Source organism: Argopecten irradians, chromosome 14, assembly GCF_041381155.1.
Source record: "Argopecten irradians isolate NY chromosome 14, Ai_NY, whole genome shotgun sequence".
NCBI lineage: Eukaryota > Metazoa > Mollusca > Bivalvia > Pectinida > Pectinidae > Argopecten > Argopecten irradians.
The window spans coordinates 15,739,685-15,756,739 of record NC_091147.1 but is presented as its reverse complement, the minus strand read 5'-3'; the positions used below and the strand labels follow the sequence as shown (position 1 = coordinate 15,756,739).

At 34.5% G+C, this 17,055-nt stretch overlaps 2 protein-coding genes and 1 long non-coding RNA gene across 3 annotated transcripts; 1 reads left to right on the top strand and 2 right to left on the bottom strand.

Moving 5' to 3' along the window:
• Positions 1–543: 543 nt before the first annotated feature.
• On the bottom strand, positions 544–8,739 carry LOC138307966 (uncharacterized). Its single transcript, XM_069248918.1, has 7 exons — positions 8,278–8,739; positions 7,775–7,910; positions 5,200–5,490; positions 3,899–4,545; positions 1,741–1,824; positions 1,328–1,450; positions 544–1,139 (listed from the first exon to the last, which is right to left on the bottom strand). The coding sequence occupies exons 1-7, from the start codon at positions 8,456–8,458 to the stop codon at positions 937–939; spliced, it is 1,665 nt and encodes a 554-aa protein (XP_069105019.1). The 5' UTR covers positions 8,459–8,739; the 3' UTR covers positions 544–936.
• Positions 5,981–8,936, top strand: LOC138307967 (uncharacterized). The gene is made up of 4 exons (XR_011206070.1): positions 5,981–6,144; positions 7,303–7,350; positions 8,262–8,433; positions 8,831–8,936. It is a non-coding gene; the product is annotated as an uncharacterized lncRNA (long non-coding RNA).
• Positions 8,937–12,314: 3,378 nt separating this feature from the next.
• On the bottom strand, positions 12,315–17,045 carry LOC138307052 (uncharacterized). Its single transcript, XM_069247677.1, has 6 exons — positions 16,989–17,045; positions 16,649–16,837; positions 14,933–15,103; positions 14,402–14,540; positions 13,800–13,898; positions 12,315–13,078 (listed from the first exon to the last, which is right to left on the bottom strand). The coding sequence occupies exons 1-6, from the start codon at positions 17,043–17,045 to the stop codon at positions 12,639–12,641; spliced, it is 1,095 nt and encodes a 364-aa protein (XP_069103778.1). The 3' UTR covers positions 12,315–12,638.
• Between the last annotated feature and the right edge of the window lie 10 nt (positions 17,046–17,055).

Here is a 17,055-nt window from a genome sequence, read left to right as displayed (position 1 = left end):
TGTACATACACGCCTTATAAACATCAAATACAGACGTTATCATGTGGTGACAAGTCGATGTGGTGACATACACGCCTTATAAACATCAAATACAGACGTTATCATGTGGTGACAAGTCGATGTGGTGACATACACGCCTTATAAACATCAAATACAGACGTTATCATGTGGTGACAAGTCGATGTGGTGACATACACGCCTTATATAACATCAAATACAGACGTTATCATGTGGTGACAAGTCGATGTGGTGGTACATACACGCCTTATAACATCAAATACAGACGTTACAGTGGTGACAAGTCGATGTGGTGACATACACACCTTATAGACATCAAATACAGACGTTATCATGTGGTGACAAGTCGATGTGGTGACATACACACCTTATAGACATCAAATACAATACAGACGTTATCATGTGGTGACAAGTCGATGTGGTGACATACACGCCTTATAAACATCAAATACAGACGTTATCATGTGGTGACAAGTCGATGTGGTGGTTATCATGTGGTGACAAGTCGATGTGGTACATACGCCTTATAAACATCAAATACAGACGTTATCATGTGGTGACAAGTCGATGTGGTGGTATACACGCCTTATAAACATCAAATACAGACGTTATCATGTGGTGACAAGTCGATGTGGTGACATACACACCTTATAGACATCAAATACAGACGTTATCATGTGGTGACAAGTCGATGTGGTGACATACACACCTTATAGACATCAAATACAGACGTTATCATGTGGTGACAAGTCGATGTGGTGGTATACATGCCTTATAAACTTTCATAACGCGGATCAACGTATTAATTAGTTGACTACCACTGCGCCAATACATCGAAATGATTCCAATTGTCCACCTTATCTCAATAGAGGTACAGATTGTTTGCAAACATCTTTGTTAACTTGATAGTAGGAAATTTCAAATGGAGTTGGCATTTTTGACTACAATTTTTCTGTTTTGTGCCCAAAGATAAAATTTGCAATGACTCATAAAGTTGTTCTGAGTCATATAAGACAGCTGGCTCTTGATCCTCTGTAAGCGAGCATTTGACTGCTCCACCACTTGTGAATTTAGACTTTGGTGTTGTGGATAACCTTTTAACTCATAACTGGGTCCACATGCTGAAAAACACAATGAGATTACCAAATCAAATTCGTGGTGAAAACAGACATATCAAGATTTAAGATTGCTAACAGATTGCTAACAGATGATTTTTTTTTGTTCTAATGCAAAGATATTAATCGATTTATATCGCACTACACGTGTCTAATAATATTGATGAAATCTTAGAAAAACAATTAATTGATACCTTTATGGTTTCTAAAATGAAGTGCATCAACACGGAATTGGGTGTCCTTGAAAAACAAAGGATCTCTGTTCAGGCAATAAGTATGCAGGTTACATGCATTGTCATACACAACAAGGCTTGGAGCTGAAATAAAGATAACAAAAAATAAAATTGGAATTATATTTCTTAACTCTATGCTATTCTTCTTCTTCTTCTTCTAAAATGAGCTCAATCGGCTTTCGTAAGACTATGAGACAGTGTAGGATATATTTAGTGTCAGTGATAGTAACCCTGGAGTGTCGAAGATGAACAGTTGTTTTATTAAACATGTATAAACTACGACGAACAACGCATATAATTTTATTTGACCTTATTGTATTTTTATCCCACTTAAAACACATGTACACTGATGTACATGTATAATAAATAGTTACCTTTCTGGAATCTACTGCGGAGAATAGTGAACGGAACATTTGGCGACTCGTGATATTTCATAACTTCAAAGCCATAGCACACACCTACATGTAAGAACAAAACAAAATGAAAAACAAGGTCATTCGTTTGAACCAAGTTATAGTAGCCATTTATCAGTCATCACATCATGCTATCGGAAATATAGGCCTATACATACACTACATAGCAGATTTTTTTTGCTTATTTTTGTTTAATTTTTGAAATATACATAACTATATTTACAAAGCATGAATTAAACGTTTATAGTGGAAACAACTATAGACTGTAGATTGCAATAGACCGATTTACTCATTTTCGGACTAACGGGCCTTCGGACTATGGGGCCTTCGGACCATACAGTGCAATATACATTTATTTGGCCGTATGGATGAGTGTCACCATTTACCCTATCACGTTAGGCCTAATATCAGACCACATCATGGCCTTTCGATTATCAGAAGCAGTTTGATGAAAATTCATAGATATAATAATCGGTAGTGTGTGACCTAAGTGCCCTTGGTTAGCTATCGGAAACCCCAAATCAGAAATTCCAAAGAGCGGATCGACGCGCTACAGCCGAGAATTCACGTTAGGTATGTCTTATACAGGTAAGAACACACTTTCAAATATAACAGAAAAATATGTTTCATCGACAGAATAAGATTGAAAAAAATGTATTCGTTAGTTCATAACCTAATTGTCATTGCGTAACTAGACTTGGACAGCGATTTGGGCTAGACATATGTTCCTACCATAGGCCTATAGCATAGTTTATTAGTTAAAGGTAATTTGTTGCCTGTAGATATAAACTAGCTTTGTTATTTTACCTGAAAGTAGTTTATAATTATCATATTAGTTGTTATGCTAAAAAATGACACATGAATTATTGATTTTTACAGCGTTGGTGTTGGAGATCAAAGTTCTGGATGTACTGAGGGTACTGGGTCGCGACCAGTTACCGTGATGTACCAATTACCGTGATTTCTGCGCATACTCTATCTCCCGCACAATTTTTTGGATTTTTTTAAACAGCTAAATCACGGTAGCCATGCAAGTGTCCATTCAACAAAAAATTGTTCATTTGCAACCGATATTGCCAACACACCTACGTTTTCCTTTTGAAATCAAAGTTTGCAACACTAAATCACAGCGGGGGATAGCTTGAAATCATGACTTACTTGCATTTTAATCCTGAAATTTCATGAAATCATCGTTAATTTTGTTTGTTTGTCGTTTCCAAAATTCGTCTGCATCAAAGTAGGTCAAAGTATGCAAAATAATGGGTATATGGCAAATTACCGATCGGGCATGGATGGACAGGATCGTAAAACAGAAGGTAGTTTTTACCTGGTTAAGACGTCTTGTGTTTACCATTTTTTCAAACAAAATAAATTAATATGTATGCATTGAATTTCTGTAAGTTTTAGGTCGTTTACACTTTTGTTTGTCTAATTTTACTCCTGCCCAGAGCTGAATCCTGTTTTTAGTGATTCCCCGGTCACCTATCGAACGCACCTTTAGACAGTCGTTTTTTCCGTGATTCTTTCGATCAGTCACTGGATCCCAAAATAACCATGCATTACGATTATATTATTCCACTAATAGATATCAAATAGATGTTGGTCGCTTTAGTGAAACACAAACTAAGTTTTGGTGCAATAAGCATGTTTTTAAAAGCGCATTTCCTTTCCATTTTGAAATCACGGTAACTGGTCCTGTAAGTATCGTCAACTGTACACCAATTAGCGGTGAAAATAAATGGCGTCTGGTCAAAAAAGATATTATCAAAATTAAACAACGACTATTGTTACTGAAGTATCTTGGACTAAAGATAATTCATGTCAATTTTCAACGCCTTCTGTGTGTTAGTTTTGACAAAACCCTTAAAAAACCTCGAGAAAATCACGGTAACTGGTCGCGACCCAGTACTGCTCCTAGCACATATTTTCGCATATTTTTGAACATTTTGATTTCTTTGTATCAGTTATTTTCTTCCTTCAAACTATGAATAGTTACATTTTGGACATACATTTTTTTTAAAAGCAGACAACATCGAATAATCTGTAATATTTCAGATGTTTCACTTGAAAAAAGTTGTAGAAAAAATTGGGTTTTATTAGTCAAACTATGTCTAATTACCATGTTTACAGAAAAGTGTGAAAACTCCAGGCAGAAGAGATGGATGGCCGGTAGAGCTTTTTGAGCATTGGTTTTTGAAGATCTGTTTATCTGCAGAAAAAGACCCTCGTCCTCTTTTGATCGCCAGAGAAGGAAAGTGTGAAATGTTTTCGCTGACAGCTCCATTATCAAGCACTTCTGTTGAAGTGTCAAAAGGAGATAGCGATTTGACTATCATCGCATCTAACATGTTACAGAACTCTTTTCTTGGAAAACTATCGTGAAGGTTCATCATCAGATGGAAAATTACGGGAACATTGTGCTGGAGAATTGATACATCTGTATCATTCTTTGCAAAATCAGGATTGCACATCCTTTTCAATACATTGTGGACTTCATCGGAGGTTGTGATGAAGGAACAAAATGGGTAGGAGCTCGCCAGACATCTTAGGAAGTCCTGCCACAAGCCGATATAATACATCTTTTCTCCCTTTATCAAAATTCCATCAGTTTCTTGAATCACTTTCATAAGGGGGACAACGACGGGACACTCTTCCTCCAGCTGTGACAGGAAAAGAGGCCAGCGACTCTTCTCCACTCCACCCTTACTAACCAAAGAGGACAAGAAGTTGCAAAGTGGTTTACTTAAAAAAGTACGTTCCTGATTTCTACAAAAAAAAAAAAAATAACATAACTATTAGTACGTATGTTTGAGTAGGCCCTATCGGTCCTACTTGGTCACAGTGTTAGTGATGTTATCTCAATGGTGCCAGCAGGTGGCATTAATTGAATAGAGAATATAGTTTGTTATTTGAGATTTTGATGTGATTTTAATATCCCAGTGTCTTCTGATACAAGTACTTTTCCGTTAAAAGTCTACGAAACAATTGTTACCTGTATCATATTTTTTTTCTGGCAGTTCCAGTATCCAAGTTAAAATACAGTAATATAACAATATCATTATCGTTATTTTTACTGCAGTGTGATTTGTATTTTATCTCGGTGAGGTTTGGAAGCATATTTTGTCGTAAACAATACAGGCTGTCGTACTTCAACATACTACAGTGTAATTCTATAAAATGTAAACTACCTCAGGCCTACAATGTACTCTACTTTATATTGTAATGTATGACGTACGGCACACCACCACTATCGGCACTGTAGAGATAAACATCACTGTGACAAATACAAGGTAATGAGGCATCTTAGTGAATAGTAAAATCTTATTTTAATATAACACATGTAGCAACCACTTCTGTATAATGATTTTAATGCTTAATGAAAAATTTGGTTAAAAGCCTTTTTTTTTAATGTACTGGTACCTTGTTTTGTCTCTTTTGCTAGGTTTTGGAGGATTTTGGAGGTTCTCTAGAACAGACCAGGATGCCAGCTCTTTCCTGAATGAAACACTTGTTGCATCCATGATCAATGTATCAGGATCTTCTCCACAATCCGGACATTCAAATCCAGTTTCGTAGTCAATTTCAAGCAGTTCCAAAAAGGCATACCATGACCATTTGAAGTTGTTGTACGAAAATTTATTGCTGAAGTCCAATATACCTTGATCTTCATAAAACAACTTCAATGTTGAGTACTCTGTAAAGATCGTTGACCTGGAAGAATTAGAAATCAAAACAAAGTTCAATCTATATATTTACATATATAAAGAAGTATAATTTTACATGTTAATCGTCAAATTTAAAATAGTGTTGGTTGCTAAGTTGGTAACTATGGTAGTCAGGATGGCCAAAGATATGCAGTATCATCCGAGGTTGCATTGGACATGATCGATTATCGGTTTGGCAAAAGGGGGGAAGGGGATATTTAAGGTATTTATTTTCATACCCCAATAAATAGTGACATCAATGCTTAAGTATAATATTATGATGTTAATCATAGGTTCATTGATTAACCGCTTACTTGGATTCTTCTGACCAGTTTGACATTCCTACTTATTATATGTTTAATCTGTATGACCCATGTTTTGATCCTTTCATTAGTGTTTTCTATTTTGATCAAATGATTTTTCCTCATAAGAGGTTGGCATATTGACATGAACAGGAAAATAATAAAACAGTGACAACTTCTGATAATGACTCGTATAAAAATCCAGACTGTGTAGTAGAATGATATATTGTTTATAATCTCTTGTTTTAAATTTTCAGATATCTACCCGTAAATGACATCATACAGGGATTGAACCGTGGATTGTGTTAAAAACGGTGTCAACTAAAGTGGATACCTACATATTCAATGTAGCGCAATGGGTTTGTATTCATCCGACATTGCGATTACTGCTCTTTCATTAATTATAAAGGGACATATGTAAATTTTATATATATACATGTAGTTAGATTTCATTATTATTTCTCAAATGAATTGATTTATAATGCAAATCTAACTACATGTATATATTTACACATGTCCTTATAAAATGAAAGAGCAGTAATATATAATCGAATGTCATAAATAGTTTGCAATTGTTTGAAAATAAAAAGCATGGTAATAACATAATAAGTATATGCATGCTTTTTAGCCAACCATCATCAGATGGTGAGCTATTCAAATCGCTTTTAGTCCATGGTCCATCGTCCGTCCGTCCTTCCGTCCCTTAACATTTCTTGTTACCGCTATTTCTCAGAAAGGGCTTAAGGGATCTTACTTAAATTCAATATGTAGGTTCCCCTAGGACCCTAGTTATGCCTATTGCGATTTGGGACCGATTGATCAACAAGACAGCCGCCAAGGAGCCATCTTGAATTTTCATAGTTGAAGTTTGTTACTGCTATTTCTCAGAAAGTACTGAAACGATCTGTCTCAAATTTTATATGTAGTATGTTTGAAAAAGTTTCAAAAGTAGAGAAAAGATCCATCTTTCCATTGTCAGACATAGATCAGGCAGCCATCTTGGATTGCTGGATCTCTTGTATGTGTTTATTTCCCTAGGACCTTAGTTGTGCATATTGCATTTTCGAACCGATTTGTCAACAAGATGGCCGACATGTAGCCATATTGGATTTTGATAATTAAAGTTTGTTAGTGTTATATATTTCAGAAAGTATTGAAAGGATCTTTCTCAAATTTAATATGTATTAATATGAAGTAAAAATTTGAAAAGCACAGAATAGATTCCTCTTTCCATTGTCAGACATAGATCATTCTTTGGTGGGCACCAAGATCCCTCTGGGATTCTTGTAATTTATTGATTTAATTTCTCACAAAAAAATATCTACCTGTAAACCAACTTTTATTCACGAATTATTATCAATACATATGTATGACTGTATAGTTCAAAAATGCTCTGTTAGCATGATGCAATGTTTGTGCCATGACTATTGACACACCAGATGGAAATCATCAACAACCCATTTGTTTCGTTTTTGTGACAAAGACATCCTCTTTACTCTTTTTTGATGTTTTATCAGGTCTTGATGGTTTCCTTTAATTTCTGTGAGGAACTTTTGATCAGAAGGGTAAGTTCAGTTTTGACAAACAGATTCTCTTTAATCTTTTCCAGAGTTTTCTCAAGTCTCAGTATTTTTAGCTTAATGCTACACATGTATATTGTGATTGTTTTTGAAGGTGTACCTATAGGTTCAAGTGAATGATTTTCATGGCATATGTTATGTCTTACAATGCTAATACCAAAATGTTTGTCCTAAAAAAACTAAAGCTATACTTTGTTTTACAATAGGAGATATGTAACACATCGTAAATACTTTAATTCAAGGGAAAGTAATGAAAGTACGTCTATACCAGGTAGTCTGTTTCAATAAGTTAATCTCCGCAAACCCTTTTTGAAAACAGATTTAAGAAAAATTGTAGCCAAGAATAAAAGTTGGTTTACAGTATCTGGAAAAACTCAAACTTGCTCGAAAAATCTGAATGTTACATTACCTTCCAGAAAGGAAATAATAAAGGTATTTCCTAAGTATCTCATGGCAAACCATGTAGTTGCCCATGTTGATCAAACATGCTTGAATGCCATCAATTGGGTTAAGACTCTTGCATTTTGAACATTTCCTACTGGAAACTAAAAAAAAAAAAGTACATATTTAAATCTGTGAAATATTACACTCATAGTTAATTCTTTTACTGCATTTTCTAAATAGGTTATCAATCACTATCACTAGCTTATCTTGCAGTCCAACATCAAAGAAAGTCTGTTGGCCGGCTTGTCCATATGTATGGTAATATTTATATGAATGGTTGAAAGATTACAAAGTGTGATTGCATACAAGAAAATACTGGTATTTAGCTTGTTCATTTATAACGTACTTCTATGTTATTGAATCTATTGAAAAATTCACATTTTTTTCATTCAATGGAGATCAATGGACAGATTTATTATATATGCTCTGATTTTCCACATATTTCATTGTAGAGACCTAATAAAATACCTTCCAATTCCACAATTCCACTGGTTAGTAGAAGTGCAGTGGTATAGTTTTCCTCAGAGCCTTCAAGGTCAACACCACAATTTATGCACTGGATAGGTCTAGATGGTACTTCGTTTTTAGAGACCAGTTGCTGCACCAAGGAAACTCTATCTACAGGTGATAGCTTGTAAACCTCTTGCATCGTAGGTGTCGACACAAAAGGAATACGCAGTGTAGAATAACATTTTGGCTGATATGATCCGGTTTTAATGGAATCGTTGTCATTGGATCCATGGAGTTCCAGAAACTTTGACAGGTGCAGGCAATGAACCTTGCAGGAATTGCAAGTAAGGCATTTTACTGCACCTGTCACTTCTATTACTCCGGGTCCCTTCTGTGACTGAACACAGAAGAGTTTTTCACTAAGCTTAGTAACTTCCTGAAACCATAAAAGAACATCTGTCAAGAGATTTATACCAGAAATATAATACTCTTAGGCCTGTAGGTTAAAAGTTTAGATGCCATGTTGTTTCAACATTTGAGGTCAACTCAATTTGTGCCATTCTAATTCCAGAATTACCGGTCTGTTAGCATGCCCTTCTTCTTCTGCGTTGAAGATATAATGCTAAACCTTCCAAGATGGCAGAAAGGACACTCCTGAAATGGGCCGACTGCGAAATGTGCTGCTCATGAATGACTGTAAATTGTCTATAATATGTCGGCCTTGGTTTTGGACTACTGTAAAACAAATTGATTGAACTGCGACGCAGTTCATGTTGAATTTTGTTTCAAGAGCAACTCAATTCATCACCCCATGAAACCACCAAACCAAGATTCAGTCCTTGTATTTCAAATATCAATTGTATTAGTCTATAGATTTTTTTAAAATTGCGAGTTTCTGGGCTTGTGCAAATCTATGTGTAAAACAAGAGTCGTAAGAAAATAGTGTGTCATTAGAATACAACTAATTATGAATAAATATCGCAAATATTACAATTTGTCATACATTTAATTAGAAACAACTTAATTACCAATGTAATCCAGATGAAACATAAAACATTTCCAATAGATTTAGAAGTGATTGCAAAAATGGTCCGCCGAACATGCGGAAGAATAATGTTTAGACTCGTGATACTGTTGTCTCCCGTTTCGATTCAAAATGGAATCACCGTAACGTGATGGCAAAGGAAAAGTTCTAGTGGTTTGTTTAAACAACTGATTAAAGGTAAATCAACACTCATTGACTTTTATATCCTATTTCTTATCGCCGTTTAGGCTTCATCATTTATTTGTAACTGAGACGTTCTAACATAGTTTCGACACACGTCACACAGGGACATGGCACATTTTATTTTTCTTCGGTAGGCAATGTTGCTGACTCGAACGATACACAAGAGACAGTAAAACGAAAGTTCATAAAAAGTACTTTTAAAAATGTAGAAATCTGTCCGTAATATTTGCACTTTTAAAAAAATTCCGCTTTTTAGATATGCCTAGGCCTAGTAGGAAGCTGCATGTAGGCCTATGCCTTCTTAGGCAAACGTAGGTCTAGATAAAATATTTTCTTGCGCGAAAACCGATGTTAAGATACCCAAGTTCATACCCAAGTTCATGAGCAAATTAAACCGGAATTTTTAAGAAGTTTAATTGAGTCCAACTTCAGTGAAAATTGAAATATATTGTATTGAAGGGATCTGTCTCAAATTTCAGACAGCATAACATAGGTTCCCTTATGACCCTAGTCATGACGCTACTCCTTAACTGCAAATCAAATTTCAACCATGTTTGGTTTGATACATCTTAATTTTTGTGTCGCCTGCAACACAAGGGCGACACTTAGATATAACTATGTCAGCGTCAAAATCCGTCAATATTTGCAAGAGTCATGGAATTCTTGTCTTAATTTTAGCTTTAAAATCATACTCCTCTTTAACCCTTGAATGGATGGCAACCAAATTTCGTTTGAATCATTGTTGGGAAAGGGCAATTATATTTTATATAAATGAGTTATGTCTGACTTATGACACCGGTGAGTTCTATCAATCCTTGTTACTGTTTCCTTTATTTCTTTGTAATTATATCATACCGTGGACAGCCGGCAACCATCAAGATGCCATCCTTTACGCTTACATTCCGTTAACTCAATTACATTTAAAGCTATCATTCCGGAGTGGTCTTCTGCTTTGGGAACAGTACCTATTGAGTTGATCTCTGATTGTATCAGCATATTATAAATCACATCAGCACAGTATAATTACAGTGTTATAAGGATGTCAAAATTTTCCATGTCAAAAATATAACCAACACTTATATTTGCAAATGCACTTGTTGTAGATATAAAGATAAAATATCAGTTTATTACCATTTTTAACATTTTAAGATGTGTATATCCAGTAGGGCTGTGGATTGTCTAACATGTGGCGATCCGATCCGATCCACGATTCGAGGTTGATGATTCACAGATCGGACCACGAATCACCAGTTAGATACAAGCAAAAGATTCAATTTAAGTCGAAACTGTTTTTATTGATAAATCAATAATGCTCTTATATAATGAAAAATGTTTGATTGATAATAAAACCATTTTTAGCAGTTTTACATTCCTTATCATTAAGCAATAGAGTTACAGGTGAAGTGCAGCAGGATTAAAAAAAATCAAATCATTTGATTTTGAAATGACGTCATCTCAAAAATACTACTGCACATCAATTACGGCATGAAATCATCATGGTAAGGCATAAATAACCATTTGAAAATATTTTCACTGTTACTTTTATTTTGGTCAAATACAGAATAAACATTGAGATTAAGAAAAAAAAATGTTTAAATCTGTAAGAGTTACAATTTAATTTGGTTCTAGGCCTATAGTTTTTATTTTTAATCAAGTGATTTATGATTTTGACTCAATTAGCCTACCTTTCGTTTTTGACATAAGGTTCACATCTACATACTCAGTAGCCTAATGTAATATATTCGTATTTTTACATATTTCCGACCCGTAATGAAAACGAAATCAATTATCATCTTTTACATCTCTAGAATTCAATAATTATGTTTTATCATTATTATTTTATGAAGAATTCACAACACTGCATCGAAGCGTGGATACGAAAATAACATGTTGCTAGCTTTACTTCACGCAGCTCTTGTGTACTTCCGGTCTACTTCAAAGTGAAAACATCGATGATATTCAGATTTTAGTGTACATTCCTTCACGTTTTTGAGCTATGACAGCATTAAAGAAGGTATTATTTTTTGCTTTTGAAAGATCGCGATCCACAAATATAAGGAGTAACGAATACTCGTATCCGATCTTTCTCAATAATTCGTGAATACTCGAGTACTCGGATACTCGTTACAGCCCTAATATCCAGGCAGAGGATAGCTACCATTGACATTCACAAAGTGAAATCTTCAATGCTACAGTGCTACATTGCAAAATGTGGTTACAAGAGAATGATATTTTTGTCTCTGCATAAATAAGTACATAATGATAGCTTACTTCAATGGAAGGATCAACTTCATTAATTTCTGGAGATGAGTTGTCTGAAACAGAATTTTACTGTTTAAATTCAATAGGAAATGCAGGTGCTGTTTAGTCAAAATTTTAAATAAAACAATAAAAGACACTTTTGGATACACATGTCTTCTATGACTGGCATATGGTTGATAATTCTATAACTATCAAGTACTTTCTACGGGAGGTGGAGGCGCAACGTCCTGGGTTATGGAAAATGTAGAAATTCTTGATGGAACCGGCCGTGGATTCAAAAGAATACAGAGGCCTCACTTGTAATCCAGGTAAATGTATAAAAGAGCGAGTCCAACACGGTAGTTCCTTCCAGTAAGCTGATTTTTTAATCAGATAGTTGTTGACATGTTTCGACTCTAAGCGAGTCGTCCTCAGAACAACAATCAATCAATTGTGACGTCATGGATACGCACGTAAACAACAGAAATTGTTGACGTCATAGAGAGTACACAAAATCTAGGCAATGATCTAGATGTACTGGTAAACAGTTTTATATAATAGAATAGTACAATTAGATATTCTAAATATTAGTCCATAATCATTTTATAAAAATAAGTACTGAAAAAGACCAGAAGGTTTATCTAAGAGATATAAGCTAACTAATGTGATTAATTTTGTGTAGAAACATAAAAATAAAATAAAAAAATAATACAATAGTGAAGAGATAAACAAAGTGGCAATGCGAAAAAGCCACTAAAGATGACATTCTAATAAAATTGTCAGTTCCTATCAATATGAAATAAAGGACGAATCCTGTTGTGGGTGTATGCATGGATATTATGTCCTATCGATAAAACCTTGTACATGGAAGACAAGTTATATATTAATGCATATTGTTAGTTTAGAATGTTTAGACCAGAAGGTTCTGTGGTGTCTTAAGAAAGCAATGTAAGATTCCTCGGTACGGAGCCTGATGTTGATGTTGGTTTCTCACTTTGGATAGAAAACCGTTGATCTCCTTGATGATGGATGGAGTAAGATCCGATTGTAGTTCCAAATAGTGGTCTAGGTTGTTCAATTGGCGATTGGCTTCCAAGATGTAGTCATCCCAGCTTTGTACTACAATTGCTCCTCCTTTGTCAGCTGGTTTTATGACTATTTCCGAGTTGTTTTTTAAGTTTAGAAGTGCTTTTCTCTGTGCCGAGGGTATGTTGGTATGTTTAGGTCTTGGCCTTTGGTCCGTTTCGATGTGATATTGGGTAATATTGAGGAACGAATCCAGGTCCTCATTTAGGCCCTTGCGTGGCGTCCAACCTGATGCTGGTCGGAACGGGTTAGTTTTGAGGCGTTCTGAAAAAACAAATGTAACCTTAACCTTCGTTGGAACAATAATACATCACAGTGGATATCAATTTCATGTGTGGGTCCGGGAGTTGGACAAAAAGATAAACATTCGGAAAGAACGCTAAACTCGTGTTTGTTCAAGGTGATATTAGAGAGACTTACAACGGAATTATCTGTAATTTTTTCTGGAGGTTTCAAACGCTTCTTGTATATCTTCTTTTTGATGAAACGCCTGTTTCTTTTCCTGGTTGTGGTATCGCTGTTATGGCTTTTTGGTGATTGTTTGGCATAATCGTTCTCAACGGCAGAAACGGAGGCCGCTATAAGAGAATTGATGTGTTCCTTTTCTTGTTGTGAAGTGTTTGGGTCCAAGAGTGTACAAGCCGAATCTATTTCCGCCTGGACGGCTGTCACCCTGTCCTGCCAAAAGTCTCTGAAAATCAGCTTACTGGAAGGAACTACCGTGTTGGACTCGCTCTTTTATACATTTATCAAGTACATGTACTTTGTAAAATTTCATCCTAAAAGGACATCATAACTAATTTACATTAAGACAAATCTGTATTTTTTTATTAAACAGTTTCAATGCATGGAATGCAACTGAAATATACCTGTATTATCTGTTTCTCACTTTTTGAGAAAAAAAAATCTAGCATTTACCAGAATATGCAATAAGAAATTACCTAGATAATAAACAAGTTAATGACACTGAAAAAATAATACTAACCAAAGGTAGAAGGAAAAATACCATTAACAGCATCAAATTCCTCAAGTATGGTTTTCACTACCTGAATATGATGACACCATGGATGTCTCAAAACAAAATCTGAAAATAAAGAGTGTACTTTTAAATCTAGTGGTTTTAAATGAGGATAGATTATATACCCATTTTATGATATAATAATAATAGTATAAACAATAAACGTTAAGTTTATGTGAAAATTTTTGTTTATATTTTCACCAAGAAAAGTTATGTGTTAAATAGAATCTTACACACACGACTATATGTAATATGGAACTTATTAAATATCGTTTAAGATTCAACTTTTATTCATGGAAATATCAGCAAAACTTCAAATTTTGTCTCTATATAAAATATTAGAAAGCAGACTCAAATGTGTTGTTCCCATCTACCGAATAAATCACATGACCAACATCATTCATTGGTTATGATTTCATAACAACCTATTACGTCACAAGTGTTATTACATGCATGTCTTACAATTTCTGATATGAACAGGTCAGTTATGTGATTAAAGACACTTACATGCAAGTCATAAGAAAGTCATAATGGCCACAAACTAGTTTAAAGTGAAGTAAAAGAATTACCATCAAAGGAAACATCCAAATTGTTGTCCAAACAAGCGATTAACTCAGCTCTAGCTGGCTCGCAAGAACATGAATATACCCAGCAACCAACATCCTCAAAATTGTTGACCTTCCGTTTTAGAAACACGAATTTGTTGTTCTACAAAACAAATTCTTGGAATACAGATGCTACCATAGACATTTTGTAATTGTTAACAAAATTGTATTTAAGTTTAATTAAATTTTGATAGTGACATTAATCAGGAATTCTTCAAGTTAAAAGATAGTCCGTCAAAGAATTTGAATTGACTTATTATATTATCAATTTCATATAATTAAATATTGCTTGTATCATGGTGTCTGTGTGACAGATAAAACAATGGAGCAATATCTTTGAAAAAAAGGCTCCATCAAAACATTTTGAAGTTCACTGGATGAAATTGAATAATAATTATTAACAATACACTCTGATTTATTATTTCCATATTAAAAAACAAATTCTATTAAATAAATCTTTCATTACTTGAATTGTATACAATGAAAATAACAAACCTTTACTGTTTTGGTTTCTTCCGAAAAGTCCATCAAAATGAATGAATGGAAAATGTTATCGATAGAAAACAATCCACCTTGTTCTTTGATGCCATTCAAATAGCATTCCTCGATGTTTAAAGATGGAACCAAATCAACATCAATCTCTTGGATTGCAGATATTTGGTGTAACTGCAATGAAAATGCAATACAAAACCAAATAACCAATTATGTTTTGGTATGTATTATATGGTTAAGTGGCTATAACCAACAGTGAAGAATATGTCAGGTTTAGGAGGTGGAGGATTATTATTATCTTTCATTTTCTTTGGTGTGAGATTAGTAGAATCTCAACGTCAGGGGTAAGATTCTGATGCTTAAGCTGTCAAACATGAAGCTATGTCGAGTGTTTGACAGCTTAAGAATCTTATACCAAGAGTTGAAATCTCTTGTCTCACCACAAAAGAGTGAATTGTTTTTTAGAGCTCACCTGGCACATAGCATTTCCTTTAAATCACTACTTGTCATAGAGTTCTGCATGGATTGTAACCAAATTTGGCCAGAAACTATCCTTTGGGGAAGGGGAATAGAGTTTGTATAAATTTTGTCTCTGACCCCCCTGGGGACAGGAGGGGCAGGAACCACTATGGGAAATTAAGAGGTAAATTCCTTCATAAAAGAAATAATGAATCTGTATTTAGAACATTTCTTGCCATCACAAACCAGGTGAGCGATACAGGCCCTCTGGGCCTCTTGTTTTTAATACAACGCGACTAGCGTTTGTATCATTGCTATCCGGTTTACTATGATGTGTAGGACTGTGTAGGACTTGCCCTACAATGACATCTAGTGGTGACCTCTTGAACCATTTCATTCATAAACTTCCATTCATAAATTCCCCATTCATTGAATAATAATCCTTTGGACCAATCAGTAGTCATGGGAAGACTGCCTTCTGATTGGTAGAATACCCAGAGTGTGTATTGAATACACAGAGTGTTACATAATACACAGCCCATCTAGGTCAAATGTTGCTTGCTGGTGACTCCTCTGTCCAACTTACATAATCTCTGTTAAAGATAATTCAAATTGGACTTACTATCTAAGGCTTATAGACATAAGAGTTATAAAGATGCCCTTTCTGTGAACCTTAAAATAATGTTTTTAAATCGTTGTTAAATACAGATCTGAGGTAAAGGCAAACTAATTTATAAGGCTGCCCTCATGTGTGCATGGTTTTACCAAAATAAGTGTATGTGCAACATAAGAAACAAGAGTATAAGGATAAAAACTCATTTTAATGAAGACTTTTGTTTTCTTTGTAATTTTTATGTAGGAACTTTAATTAAGAAAAATGTAAAACAAAACATATGTATTTTCTGTGATCAGTTGAATGTTCTTGAAATAATTCATATAATATGGTTTATATATTTGATTTTGGAAATGCATTTGATTTCATTCTATTTTTCTGTTGCGTTGTATTTGCAGTACTTTGATTTTCTTATCCTATGTGAGCACATGCAAATATCTCATGTAGGTTGTCTATATCCTAGAACCTAGAGTGATGTACAAAAAAAAGCTAACATGCATCACTGGATATGCTAGAACATCCAATGTATGTTACACAGCAAAGCATGTCCAAGTGTCTGTTAAACAAAATTCACTTATTTAAGGGAAAATAATTTTAAATATTGTCAAAATATGGAGATCAGATGAAGTAAATTAAAGTCTACTTACAGGTTCATGTGAAACTGCATAGTCCTCATCTGCTTTTCTTTTACGTGGGGATACCTCGGCAATAGCATGGGGACGCCCTTTTAGGTTTTTGTTCCTTGTTCCTTTCAGAAGGGGAATTTTTTTGAAATCGTATTTTCCTTCGTTATGGTGTCTGATTTTTTTAAGTAAATCAGGTGCTCTTAATGTTGACTGAAATAATATCAGAAATATACATAAATATCAAATGTAATTTTTGTGATAATACATGATATAAGGGATCTCAATTGGCACTTTCTGAATTCTTCCATTTATGATTCAACCTACTTATGAAGTTTCAGAGATATTAATATTTATTACAAACATCCGTAATTTTATGATTTTCCTCAAGACTCAATTGGCACTTTCTAAATTCTTCCATTTATGATTCA

Bases quoted from the DNA above. Each gene is read 5' to 3' on its own strand.
- LOC138307052 (XM_069247677.1), bottom strand. From the start codon at position 17,045: ATGGAAGAATTTAGAAAGTGCCAATTGAGTCTTGAGGAAAATCATAAA. The intron at 15,104-16,648 runs GTAAGTAGACTT...TTTTCATTGCAG, and splicing joins ATGCAGTTTCACATGAACCT to TTACACCAAATATCTGCAAT. The intron at 13,899-14,401 runs GTAATTCTTTTA...CTTTATTTTCAG, and splicing joins TTTGGATGTTTCCTTTGATG to ATTTTGTTTTGAGACATCCA.
- LOC138307966 (XM_069248918.1), bottom strand. From the start codon at position 8,458: ATGCAAGAGGTTTACAAGCTATCACCTGTAGATAGAGTTTCCTTGGTG. The intron at 5,491-7,774 runs GTAATGTAACAT...TAATTCTTCCAG, and splicing joins TATTATTTCCTTTCTGGAAG to GTCAACGATCTTTACAGAGT. The intron at 1,825-3,898 runs GTAATTAGACAT...TCTTACATGTAG, and splicing joins CACACTTTTCTGTAAACATG to GTGTGTGCTATGGCTTTGAA.